At 40.9% G+C, this 14,276-nt stretch overlaps 1 protein-coding gene across 1 annotated transcript; it reads right to left on the bottom strand.

Moving 5' to 3' along the window:
• Positions 1–600: 600 nt before the first annotated feature.
• LOC141052196 (single-stranded DNA cytosine deaminase-like) lies at positions 601–5,975 on the bottom strand (the record flags this gene model as incomplete). The annotated part of the gene is made up of 2 exons (XM_073549414.1): positions 601–825; positions 5,552–5,975. Coding segments are annotated over 2 exons (531 nt in total), but the record flags the coding sequence as incomplete, so codon positions are not given.
• Between the last annotated feature and the right edge of the window lie 8,301 nt (positions 5,976–14,276).

Genomic DNA, 14,276 nt, shown 5'->3' with positions numbered 1-14,276 from the left:
CTCCGATTTCTGCTATTTAAACTTTGCTGTCAATCAACTGACCAGCATTTAAATGGACTGGTCGCTATGATGCAAATACATCGGCACCCATCGCTCACCCCTTGAGCTAAAATCACGAGATGTCAATGGTATGCCATTGCAGCTGAGGACCTACTGAAGGCCCTGTCTCTGCCATCTTTGTACTCCTCTAAAGCCCATCCATTTTCTGGGCTTCAAAGTAGATTGTCAATTTTGCGCCAAAAATATGCAAAGAAAAACAAGTTTTACAAATATGAATAAAAGTTAGTTACTTTCCCTTTTTCCAAATCAAAAATAAAAAAAATGAAGGAAAAAAAAAAGATTTGGTATCGTGTCCATAAAAGTCCGATCTGTCAAAATATAAAATTAAGTTAATTTTTTTTCTTTTTGATGAAATGTAAGTTCCAGAGTTGCTGTCCTTGAGTCTCTGAAATTCCTCTCAAAAACACATTAAAAAGTAATTAAGAAGCCACAAAATGGAATTAAAAAAATGTCATCACTGCACAATACAACAAACCTTCACACAACTCCATGAAAAAAAGGCTGGAGGTCTCGGAGAATAAAGACATAAACCATTTTTTTTTCTTTCACCATATATAATAATAAAATGCTACAAATTTTTTACTGATTGTAATTTTACGGAGATGGAGAATAAAGAACAAAATAAAAAAACACCTATGTTGTGTAAGTTCTGTACTAATCAGCTCATCAACCATCGGAAAGCCTTGTAATAATCGTTGTTTAAATTTTGCCGTGGGATGAATGATTCCGACGTGTCGACAAAATGCTTCCAGCACCAACGAAAGTCTAAAAAAATGGAAAGAAAAAAAATTAATTCATGAAGAGGAAAATAGAATAAAAATAGAAGAATTTTTATGTCCTTGCCAAGTCATTTCTGCCCTATGCTTTAAAGTCAAATGATATCCAACTTGTAAGTTCTACGATAGCGTGGTTCTTAATGGGTCAGCAGGTCTATATAAGTAATCAGAAAGCAGCACAATGTAGGGGCAAAGACCTTGATTCCCGTGATGTCACTTACTGGGCTGCTTTGTGCAGTTTTGAAAGAATTCCTGTTTTCTCTGTTTTATGTATAGCAGTGCTCTGACTGCTGAGCTCTGTATAACTCCGCCCACATCCTTCATTGGCAGCTTCCTGTGTACACAAGTAGCCAATCAGTGATGGGGCTGCATAGCTTAGCTGCACTGCCTGACACAAGACACCTAGTCATTGATGATCTCCTGCTGATAAAGTTATTGAAACTACTTGCAGCTGAGCAAGTGATACATCACTGGAAGCCGCATCTCTGCTCCTACATCATTCTGTTCTTAGGTTAAATAGCAAAAACTTGCTGACTGATTCCCTTTAAAACTCTTCTTCTACGCTAAGGCTATTTTAATACTGAGTTTTTTTTATCAAAATATATCCAAAATTCTTTTGGTAAACTCTTCCAATTAATTTCTACGGGAAATCCACCGTGATGGTCATACGAAGAGTTTTTGTGTTTTTTTTTTTTTGTTCCCCTGAATAGGTTTTGAAAAATTCCTGGGTGGGCATTTAAAACAGTGAATGAAGACGATCTTGAAGGAAATCTTTGCAATCTAGCCACTGTCTAATCAAAAGGCTTCAAAATACCCTATCAAAAATCCTCAAAACCGCTTTACAAAAAAAACTCTTCCACAGCTTTCCAAAAAAAGAAGCATTTCCTAAAATGATTCTGCTTGAAGACACCAATTTTGAATTCCTTAAAATAAAAAAAGACTAGCTTGGCCCGTGCGAAATTTTCGTACATTGACTTGATGGTAACCATACACTTTCACACGTCAGTGTTTCTGGTACATGTGGTGACCGTTTTAACACATATCAGAGATACTTACACATATAGACCCATTCAAGTGAATGGGTGTGTGCACGTGTCAGTATGTCCGTGGGCAAAACACGCTGACATGTCCGTTTTTTGCTGTCAGCACGGGCCGCAAAACATCCCGCACACGAGTACACCAATGAGACACGGCTGATATCTATGTGTCATCAGTGTGACTCGTATTGACGCCTGGCAATCAGCGGTACAGTTAGTGCTGTTCCCTGGCACCGGATGCTGAAAACCATTCTCATCATTCTCCCCTGTGCGCTCTGCGATCAGCACTAATAGCGGAGTATGTTGAGAGTTGTACTCAATTTATAACAGTGAGAGTAAGCAGTGGCTAATGGGAATACTACTCCAATCAGTCAACACCTTCTTTAGCTAATAACAGAACAGGTGGCAGCTGAACTGAACTGCGGTGAACTCACTGACCTTTTCTCATAGTGCTGAGGTCACCTTATTTCAGCCCACTTGTTAATATAGCCTCAATGACCTGTGGTAACCTCTCAGATGTCATCGTTGGTTACTGATGCTGTGCTCCCAGCAGCTCATTCCCAAGCGGTTCTCAGCCTGGACGGTCGCATCTTGCACCGTCCAGGGTGAAAACTCTATCCCCAGACATGGATTACGACAAGAACGACGGGCAGGTGAGGGATATTGTTTTTATTTTGTTTTATTACAGGAGACGAGGAATTCAGTGGAATTAGGTGTTAGGTAAGTATAACTGTGTTTGCTATTTTTAAATAAAAAAGTAAAAAGTTTGTTTTATTTTAAATAAAAGACTTTATTCTGGCTGTGTCTTTATTTACCATGTAACTATAGGATTAATAATGGATAGGTGTCTCATACAGTTGTGGCCAAAAGTATTGACCCCCCTCCAATTCTGTCAGATAATACTCAGTTTCTTCCTGAAAATGATTGCAAACACAAATTCTTTGGTATTATTATCTTCATTTAATTTGTCTTAAATGAAAAAACACAAAAAGAATTGTCCTAAAGCCAAATTGGATATAATTCCACACCAAACATAAAAAAGAGGGTGGACAAAAGTATTGGCACTGTTCAAAAAATCATGTGATGCTTCTTTAATTTGTGTAATTAACAGCACCTGTAACTTACCTGTGGCACCTAACAGGTGTTGGCAATAACTAAATTACACTTGCAGCCAGTTGACATAAATTAAAGTTGACTCAACCTGTGTCCTTGTGTGTACCACATTGAGCATGGAGAAAAGAAAGACCAAGAACTGTCTGAGGACTTGAGAAACCAAATTGTGAGGAAGCATGAGCAATCTCAAGGCTACAAGTCCATGTCCAAAGACCTGAATGTTCCTGTGTCTACCGTGCGCACTGTCATCAAGAAGTTTAAAGCCCATGGCACTGTGGCTAACCTCCCTAGATGTGGACGGAAAAGAAAAATTGACGAGATTTCAACGCAGGATTGTGTGGATGTTGGATAAAGAACCTCGACTAACATCCAAACAAGTTCAAGCTGCCCTGCAGTCCGAGGGTACAACAGTGTCAACCAGTACTATCCGTCGGCGTCTGAATGAAAAGGGACTGTATGGTAGGAGACCCAGGAAGACCCCACTTCTTACCCCGAGGCATAAAAAAGCCAGGCTGGAGTTTGCCAAAACTTACCTGAAAAAGCCTAAAACGTTTTGGAAGAATGTTCTCTGGTCAGATGAGACAAAAGTAGAGCTTTTTGGGCAAAGGCATCATCATAGAGTTTACAGGAGAAAAAAAGAGGCATTCAAAGAAAAGAAAACGGTCCCTACAGTCAAACATGGCGGAGGTTCCCTGATGTTTTGGGGTTGCTTTGCTGCCTCTGGCACTGGACTGCTTGACCGTGTGCATGGCATTATGAAGTCAGAAGAATACCAACAAATTTTGCAGCATAATGTAGGGCCCAGTGTGAGAAAAATGGGTCTCCCTCAGAGGTCATGGGTCTTCCAGCAGGACAATGACCCAAAGCACCCTTAAAAAAAGCACTAGAAGATGGTTTGAGAGAAAGCACTGGAGACTTCTAAGGTGGCCAGCAGAGTCCAGACCTGAATCCCATAGAACACCTGTGGAGAGATCTAAAAATGGCAGTTTGGAGAAGGCACCCTTCAAATATCAGGGACCTGGAGCAGTTTGCCAAAGAAGAATGGTCTAAAATTCCAGCAGAGCATTGTAATAAACTCATTGATGGTTACCGGAAGCGGTTGGTCGCAATTATTTTGGCTAAAGGTTGTGCAACCAAGTATTAGGCTGAGGGTGCCAATACTTTTGTCTGGCCCACTTTTGGAGTTTTGTGTGAAATGATCAATGTTTTGCTTTTTGCTTCATTTTCTTTTGTGTTTTTTCATTTAAGACAAATTAAATTAAGATAATACCAAAGAATTTGTGTTTGCAATCATTTTCAGGAAGAAACTGAGTATTATCCGACAGAATTGCAGGAGGGGTGTCAATACTTTTGCCACAACTGTAGACGCTTCTCCATTATTAAGCAGTGAGCTTGATGTCACCTGACAATACAAAGGTGACATCAACACGACAAATATGAACCCCACTTGCCACCTCTACAGGGCACGTGGGAAGAGCCGGGCAGATTGCCAGAATTGGCACATCTAAAAGATGCACCTTTTCTGGGCAGCTGTGGGCTGCTGTATTTAAGCCAGTATCCATGGTCACTTGCCAGCCTGAGAATACCAACCCCTAGCTAACTTCTTTAGTTCGGATGGTTGTCAAAAATCAGGGGACCTCACGGTTTTTTTTAATGACTTATTTAAATAATTTAAAAACAGTGTGGGAACCCCTCTTTTCTTGATAACCGGCCTTGCTAATGCTGACAGCTGAGGTTTACAGCCCACAGCTCTCAATTTTGCCTGGCTGGTTATCAAAACTATAGGGGAACCCACATCATTTTATTTATAGAGCAGGCGGCGACTGTTGAATACTCCCATCAGCTGCATACTGCTTTTGTTATCAGCTGAATATAACTCAACATTCTCCCCTGCTAGCGCTGATCGCAGCTGGAGCAGGGCACAGTGATGTGAGCCTTCTTCAGCACCCGGCCCTGGGGAGCAGCACAAACAGTACCGCTGATTACCAGGCATTGGCACGTGTGATACAGATGCAGCACACGGTTGCCACATGTATGCCACAAGTATTACACGGACATTGATATCTCCGTTAATTGTTTTTTCAGTACCAGAAATATCAGGATGTGTTAAAGAGCCCTAAAACAACTTTTGTCCTAACAATATTTCTCCTATGTGTTCTTTTTAATGAGTAGAGGGAAAGAAGCCACTTCAAAAGATTGACATGGTGGAATCTAAAATCTCCAATCATTCTTTCGCCTGACATCTGCCATCGTGGAAGAGAAGATAATAAATAACCAGTACATCTTTGTGCAATAGATTGGTTCAGGCAAGTCTAGATTAATATTTATGACTGCCCTAAATCTTTCCTGTTTTATTTGCTTGGAAAATAAACATTTGCATCACTGTGTAATCCAAGCCAAAGGGACAACTTAATTTACCCTAAACAGGCACTGAAAAACTTGTAGGTGAAAACTTTGACTTTTTAAGTCCATATGGTGGCTCATCGAATGATAGGTTGAGGGTTTATTATGTAGAATATCTAAGATTGTCAAAACTCATCACAGTTCAATCGTGCAATCTCTTACCTATTTGACACATTGGTCGTATTTTTATTCCTTTACATTTAAGTTCTTGGATCTTAGTTTTAGAAGTGCACGGATGGACCTTGGCGAATATGATGTGTAACTTGACATGAGGATTATTGGGAAGGAACGTGTTCAGCAAAATCTCAGTGCAATTATTACATGGACTCCATGAGATATACCATACAACAGTGCAATTTCTCCAAGCATCGTTGAATCGTTCTCCAAGAAACACCATCTCAGCGTGGGATTCTCCGGTGTTGGTAAGGTGACCGAAATCAACACTTTTGTGCTGATCGTACACCTCATAGCAGAGATGAGTGGCTGGAGGCTGCGTATTTGGTCGGTAATGAGAGCGGAACATCGCAGGAGGCATCAAAATCATATTGGTGGAAAGAGCGCAATTCAAAGGCTTAAAAACATAAATAAATTAAACATCGCATTGGAAAATTTTACAGATCCAGAAAGAGACTGATAACACAAACGTGACAAATGCTTCTCATAACTGAAAATTTGCTACAAGCATATCCCATCTCTGTATGGTATAAAAGTATGTGACACACTTGTGGTACCACTGCACTCCTAGATGAGAGGTTTAGTTTGTAAAATGGGGTCACATTTGAGGGATTCTGTTGTGTTGGCACCTCAGGGGCTCTGCAAATGTAACATGGCACCCTCAAACAAGTGCAGCAAAATCTGCACTGTAATATGGCGCTACTTCCCTTATGAGCTTTGCACTGTGCCTCGAAAGCAGTTTTCGATGACATATGGGCTATCGGTGCACTCAGGAGAAACTTCACAACAAATTTTGGGGTCTATTTTCTCCTGTTACCCTTGTGAAAATACAAAATTTGGAGTTAAAAAAGATTTTGGTGGAAAATATTTGATTTTTTTTTATTTTCAAGGCTTAAGGTTATAAACTTCTGTTAAGCATCTGTGGGTTCAAGATGCTCAATACACATCAAGATAAGTTCCCTAAGGGGTGTAGTTTCCAAAATGGTGGCACCTATTGGGGGTTATCACTGTTTAGGTACATCAGGGGCTCTCCAAATATGGCATGACGTCCGCTAATTATTCCAGCAAATTTTACATTCAAAACGTCAAATGGCGCTCCTTCCCTTCCAAGCCCTGCTGTGTGCCCAAATAGTAGATTTCCCCCAAATATGGGGTATCCCCATGCTTAGGAGAAATTGCACAACAAATGGTGTGGTCCATTTTCTCCTGTTTCCCTTGCAAAATTAAAAAAAAATATGTCTAAAATATAATTTTTGTGAAAGAAATGTTTATTTTTTCCTTCCACATTCCAAGAATTCCTGTGAAGCACCTGAAAGGTTAATAAACTTCTTGAATGTGGTATTGAGTAGCTTGAGGGGTGCAGTTTTTAGAATGGTGTCATTTTTGGGTATATTCTGTCATATAGGCCACTCAGAGTTACTTCAAAGGTGAGGTGGTCCCTAAAAAGATGGTTTTTCAAATTTAGCTGTAAAAATGAGAAATCGCTGGTCAAATTTTAACCCTTATAACGTCCTAGCAAAAAAAAATTATTATATTTCAAAAGATGTGCTGATGTAAAGTAGACATGTGGTATGTGGTAAAAAATAAAAGTTTCAAAATTTTTGCCAAATTTCTGTTTTTTTCACAAATTAACGCACATCAAAAATCTAAATTTGTTAGAATTTATCCTAGACTTTTTTTTTCCATCTGTGACATCATGGTGTAGATAGGATTGTGGCAAATTATAATATTACAACTTATGGTTATGAAATGTCTGGAGATGAGCTGTTGAATCAGGGGTTTATTTTGATTGCACTTTTTGGACTCGGAGATCAATTTTTTCCTAAGATGTGGAAAATTGTCTTTATCCTCATGGGAAGGGTTGCCTTCCTCTGGATCAACTTTGTGTGATTTGGGGCTGAAATTAGGAACATCTTTTTATTTCTTTTTTGCTTTTTTTTTTTCCAGCTATGCAACAATGTTACTGTATGGTTTTCATTTTGGCAGAGTCACTCAAAGTTTTCCCACATCTACGTGCAGACAGTAGGAAGAATCATGAATCATACCAAGTTTTACTTTTCATCTGTGACATGTCTAAAAAATGTAGATCGCATTATCTTATGTAAATTTAGGTACATGTTTGTAATTTAGGCATAATGATGTTAGGTTAGACATATCCATATGCTGACTGGGGACGTACTGACCTGATGTGTTCAACTTTCCAGTGTTCTTCTGGTCTGACTTCTTGGATGGAAATCATCCACGCTTTGATAGTTAGAGACGGGTTTGTCTAGTAACGATGCAGAACATCCTTTGTTGGGTGAGTACATTCCAGTCTTTGGGTCAGGTTTATAGTCAACTTCATTAAGTTTCTATTTCCTGAATTCTGATCACTCCCAGTTTATGGTTTACAAGTCAATTATTGTTCACCCAAGAACATAAAAGCAGCTGATGGATCCTAACGACTCTCAGGAAAAGAAACTGAAAGAGCTTGTCTGTGCTAGATGTTGCAACTAATCTCTGTCCATACATTTTTTTTAAAGATGAGTAAATATTCAGATGTAAGGATATTCTTAATAAACAACAGAAATCCCCTTGTAAGGTGTTATTAACCCTTTAATGTTAATGATTTTTTTTTCATATTTGCACTTTTGTTTTTTTCCCTCTTTTTCTTCCAGGAGCAATAACTTTTCTATTTTTACTTCGACTTAAACATTTTAGGGCTTGTTTTATTGTGGGACAAGCTGTAGTTTTGAATGACACCATTCATTTTGCCCTATAATGTACTATGAAAATGGAAAAAAAAATTCCAAGTGGGATGAATTAAAGCAATTTTTTGCTTTGTTTTTACATTTATTGTGCTGTAAGAATGATCTTAAAACATGATTTATTTTTTTTAGGTCAGTGTGGTTATGGGGATACCAAATTTATGTTGATTTTTTTCTTTTTAAGTGATGAAGAAAATCAGATTTTGTAAAAATAACATTTTTTTATTCATTTTACAAAATTCGTAAGTTGTAACATTTTTATTTTTCTGTTGGTGGAACTGTGTTAGCGCTTCTTTTTATTGATATTAAATTGAGGGACATTCAAGATTTTGACATTTTATTGTCTTTTTATATATAGGTCAAATGCAATTCAACTGCTCTTTACAGTGGTTACCATAAAAATTAGTTTGATATTTTGTAGATCTGAATACCAAATATGTTTTTTTTTCCTTTCTTTATTTTTAACTAAGAAAAAGGGGGTATTTTTATTAGTAGAATTTACTTGTGGTGTAGGATTGTACCTTATGATAAAGTGATTGAAGAACTGAATAAAGCATAGATTTTATTTTTTATATATCTTTTCTCTTTTGTACAGATATTGGCTAGTAAAATTTACTTTCTCCACTGTATTTCATTGCCTAATCATAAAAAGGCAGCATCATACAGATGGAAAATAAAACACCCCCAGAGAATGTCAGAACTGGCTTTTTCAGTGTCATGTGATGAGAATGATGTGTCTAACGTTATCACACTGGGATCTCCTCACTCCTGGAACATGTACTGACATTACAAGCACCAGAAAAAGAGGAGAGCTCTGCTGCAAACTACACTGTGACTCTATCCCAGATATCGGGGAATAATGTCCTGATAACTTAAATATATCCAGAATGTTGTTTGTGGCAAACTGATCACCACTGCAGCTCTCCTCTCACATCACTGTCAAGTCATTAGATTATGAATGACATGACAGTGTCGGCAGAGGAGTGCTGTAGTGTGCGAGCAGCATGTAGCATAAATCTATTCCTGGTATCAGCACATTATTCCTCAATGTCTGGGATATATCCATAGCATTGTGTGTAATGGCATACAGCTCTCCTCTTGGCACTTGTAATGTTATCAAGCATCGGATGTAAAGAGATCTCAGTGTGAGATGGTTAGCCACATAAGTATTACCACATCACACTGAAAAAAATGGTGTTTTTTCCCCCCCTGTACGATTCTGCCTTTTTATGATTCGGTAGTGTAGTTCAGAGGAAAAAGTAAATGCCTACAGAGAAGAATCTCTTCTAATGCACTCTTGGTTGAAGGGAACATTTAGATTATTAGGCACTGTGTTAGGGTTGGCGGAACGCACCAAATAAAATATAATAATAAGGTGCGTTCGCAACCCAGGGTCCACCGTGCAGAGATGTCATACTGCTGCTCGGTAATGGCGGACACTGACTGAACACCGGCAGGGTAAACGCTGACCCAGTGTGTACAGGAGCAAACTCTGTTACTGCACAGAGCCGCAGAACACAAGTGCCGGAGCCTGTTAACCTCACAGGGCTCGGCAAGGTGAACACTAGTTCAGAGACACAGGACTCTGCCTCAAGGACACGGGGTTAGAGTCCCTCTAGTCCCACTAGCGTTCGACACCGCCACTGCGATGCCCGAACTAATTAATATAGTTGCACCCCGTGTGCACTGCATCGGTTCAGCGGACACCAATAACTACCATGAGCAGGGAGGTAAGCGCTTGACGTGCACCGCTGCGAGGAACCCTGCTGCATATGCGGCCCAGTGGTGCCATGCGCTGACTGGCGCTATCTGGCGCTAACGCTCGTGTGGGGAGCGGGATGCTCAGTAGCCCATAGACTATGCCACTACTGGCGCTGACTTTATCTCCCTAAACCATAACTCCTACACAACCGAGAGAAGGGGTTTCATAATGAGTCAGTCACCAGTCTCATACATCCGTCATTACACACACAAGTAGCCATCAGAGTCTATACTAGCGCATGGCCGCGCGGCCATGCGACTCTTTTATAGCGGCGTCCTTCCGGGACCTTCCTGACCTTCCTGATGGTCCAATCTGAGCTGGAGAAGGACCTGAGGATGTGACCTCCGATCTCCAATGAGAGATCGTCCCACGAGCCTGCTCAGTGGACAGAATGGAGGACGTAGTCCCTGGAGTAGCTCGCTGCTGACCAGCATGCGTTGCTATAGCTGGACCAGAGGTGGCAGCAGCAACCAAACCTACAGAGCTGGTCTGAGCGGAGCGTCTGGATCGACGAGTCGGCTGAGCAGCCTCCTGTGCGGCCGGAGGGGAATGGGAGACCGCCGAATGCAAGGCTCGGGATTCCCGCTGTGCAGCGACAGGAACCCGACGCCTAACACACTATAATGTTTACAAGCCAATATCTCTGCAGCAAAAAAAAAAATTAGATTTATTTAGCTCGTCAGGGCCTTTATTATAAGGTACCCAATCTAACAGGCCAAAAATAGTGAAATGTCCTCCTAAGACCATTTAGCCCTCCATAAAAGGACCCCTGCTCTTCTCCATTTACACCTTCGGCCTCGGACAGCTCATAGAATCTCACAGCTTTCAGTATCACCTCTATGCTGATGACACACAGATCTACCTCTCTGGACCAGATATCACATCCCTACTAACCAGAATCCCACAATGTCTCTCTGCTATTTCATCTTTCTCCGCTAGATTTCTAAAACTTAATATGGACAAAACAGAATTCATCATCTTTCCCCCTTCTCACTTGACCCCCCCCCCAGCAGACCTATCCATTAAAATAAATGGCTGCTTACTCTCCCAGTCGCACAAGCTCGCTGCCTCGGGGTAATCTTTGACACTGATCTCTCCTTCAAACTACATATCCAAGCCCTTTCCACTTCCTGCCGACTTCAACTCAAAAATATTTCCCGGATCCATACATTCCTCAACCAAGATTCTGCAAAAACCCTATTCCTTGCCTCATCATCTCCTGCCTTGACTACTGACTGCAACTTCCTGCTCTGTGGCCTCCCCTCTAACACTCTTGCACACCTCCAATCTATTCTAAACTCTGCTGCCCGACTAATCCACCTGTCCCCTGGCTATTCCCTGGCCTCTCCCCTCTGTCAATCTCTGCACTGGCTCCCCATTACCCAAAGACTCCAGTTCAAAACCCTAACCATGGCATACAAAGTTATCCACAACATGTCCTCCATACATCTGTGACCTCGTCTCCCGGTACTTACCTGCACGCAACCTCTGATCCTCACAAGGTCTCCTTCTCTACTCCCCTCTTATCTCCTCTTCCCACAATCGCATATAGGATTTCTCTCACGCATCCCCCCTACTCTCAAACTCTCTACCACAACAGACTCTCGCCTACCATGGAAACCTTCAAAAAGAGCCTGAAGGCCTACCTCTTCTGACAGGTCTACAACCTGCAGTAATCACCGATCGACCAAGCCACTGCACAACCAGCTCTACACTCGCCTACTGTACCCTCACCCATTCTTTGTAGATTGTGAGCCCTCGCGGGCAGGGTCCTCTCTCATCCTGTACCAGTCGTGACTGTTTTGTTGAAGATTACTGTACTTGTTTTTATTATGTATACCCCTCCTCACATGTAAAGCGCCATGAATTAAATGGCGCTATAATAATAAATAATAATAATAATTAATAATAAAATATATTGGTGTCCAGATTTGACCAGAAACCTGCTTGTTCACAGTGGTGCTCTCCTGCACTTGGTATCCCCTGCTGTGAATGACATCCATCCACTGGGACACCATGTGCATTAATATGCATTTATTAAATCCTCTTTTGACACTATTGAAGTCAAAGTATAGCGACACAATTGCATCAAAATCATACCTGCTGTCTCACTGCCTCAACTGCATGTGAACCCAGTCAGATATTCTAGCTGTTATTTCCCTTTCCATGATTTAAAAAGAAACCCTTTGGAAAATGGAAAAATTAGCAAATTAATATATTTAGCATTTTCACTCCAATGTGTTGTGTGCCCCTTGCTGTTCCTAACATGATGCCTGTCGTTATGTGACGTCACTGCTGCAGCCGGTGAATGCCCATCATGGTCACCTGTCATGTCATCTCTATGGATGATACACCAGCGTGCATAAAGAAATAGTAGGGGGTAAACAATACTTGCATAGGAGGGATCATGCTCTGTAATAAAAGGCATGAGGACAACGGATGTCGTTAAGAAACCACAGCTTTAAGGTGAGAGCAAAATTCAACCCCACTACAGAAATTTTTAAATCCTAGAAAACTTCTGTGCACAAAACCCTACACCGTTACTTTTAATATCGTCTTCTGTGCCTAATACTTCAAACATTTGCAAACTATATTCCAAAACTTTAATGTCTTTTTCAGTTAATGATTTCCTTCCAGTGACTATGGGATTGGTAATGTGGGATACTCAATCTGCAGATTGTATAGACTGTGGCCAGACAGTTCTTAAAATTAAGGTCCTTAAAATTTCCATCTAAAGTATTGCATTAAATTATGGTATGGGGAGGAGTGAGATGCAGCTGCAGTATCTCACTGTGTGTGCATGCAAATGCTGTCAGATGGATGGTTGTTCACTACATTGCTCCTAGAGGCCTTATGGCTCTGGATTCACAACTTATATTCCAGTTTGCTTATAGAAATATAGAAGAGAGGAAACCTATAGTAAACATCAAAATTATCCCTCCAAAAAAGTTCTAGATTGTACCACCCAGGGTAGAAAGAGTTTGTTTTCACCTCTGTATCCTTTTTATGACCATTCATTTTCTAACAATGAAGCAAGGAATACTGCAAAAGTTCTGGCCAGTTAGTAGTAACTAGAGATGGGCGGACACCTGAACGTTCGGGTCCGGAGGGTTCGGCCGAACAGTTACAAGAAGTTCGTGTTCGGGTACCAAAACAGTACCTGGACCCGAACCCGGACTGTGAATGGGGGGTTGGACTTCCAGTGTTTTTCATGCTGTCATGTTCATGACAGCGCGGCAAACACCGCTTCTGATGTGCGGTAAAATCATTCCCGCCAGTTAGAGAGCCGTGGTTCCCACGCTGTCAAAAGACAGCGTGAGCACTCAGCTGTGATCAGAGGTGTAAAGTTTACCTCCGGTCACTGGTGTCAAGTGGATGGGACTACTACTCCCATTATCTGACACCTGGTCCACTAATTAGTAGCAGGTACAGCTGATGGGTATATTCATTAGCCATCTCCTGTATTTTTGATAACCAGCCAGGCAAAACTCACAGTTGGGGGCTGCAACCCTTAGGTGTCAACAAGGCTGGTTATCAAGAATAGAGGGGTCCCCACGCTGTTTTTTTAAAATTATTTAAATAATTTTAAAAAATGGTGTGGCGTCCCCCATTTTTGACATCCAGCCTTGCTAAGGCAGACAGCTAGAGGCTGGTATTCTCAGGCTGGTAAGGAGCCATGGATATTGGCCCCCCATCCTAAAAATAGCAGCCCGCAGCTACCCAGGAAAGGCACATCTAATAGATGTGCTAATTCTGGTGCTTTGCTCGGCTCTTCCCACTTGCCCTGTAACTGTGGCAAGTGGGTTCATATTGTGGGGCTGATGTCACCTTTGTATTGTCAGGTGACATCAAGCTCATGGCTTAGTAATGTCTATAAGACACCTATCCATTACTAATCGTATAGTTATATTGTAAATACACAGCCAGAATAAAGTCCTTTATTAGAAATAAAACAAAACACAATTTTTTATTTTTTATTTAAAAATAACAAACAAAGTTATACTCCCCTAACACCTTTTCCACCAAAGCCCTTGTTCTCTTGTAACAATACTGAAATAAAAAAAACAACAATATCCCTCACCTGTCTGTCCCACGCTGTAATCCATGTCTGGGAGATAAATAGTTTTCAACCTGGATGGTGCCAAGATGCGACCATCCAGGCTGACAACCACTGGTGACTGAACTGCTGCAAGCAGAGCCTCAG

This window comes from Dendrobates tinctorius, unplaced genomic scaffold (genome assembly GCF_039654945.1).
Source record: "Dendrobates tinctorius isolate UK_male_01 unplaced genomic scaffold, ASM3965494v1 ptg000158l, whole genome shotgun sequence".
Classification (NCBI taxonomy): Eukaryota; Metazoa; Chordata; class Amphibia; order Anura; family Dendrobatidae; genus Dendrobates; species Dendrobates tinctorius.
The sequence above is the reverse complement of the archived record's forward strand: the minus strand, read 5'-3'. Positions and strand labels throughout refer to the sequence as shown.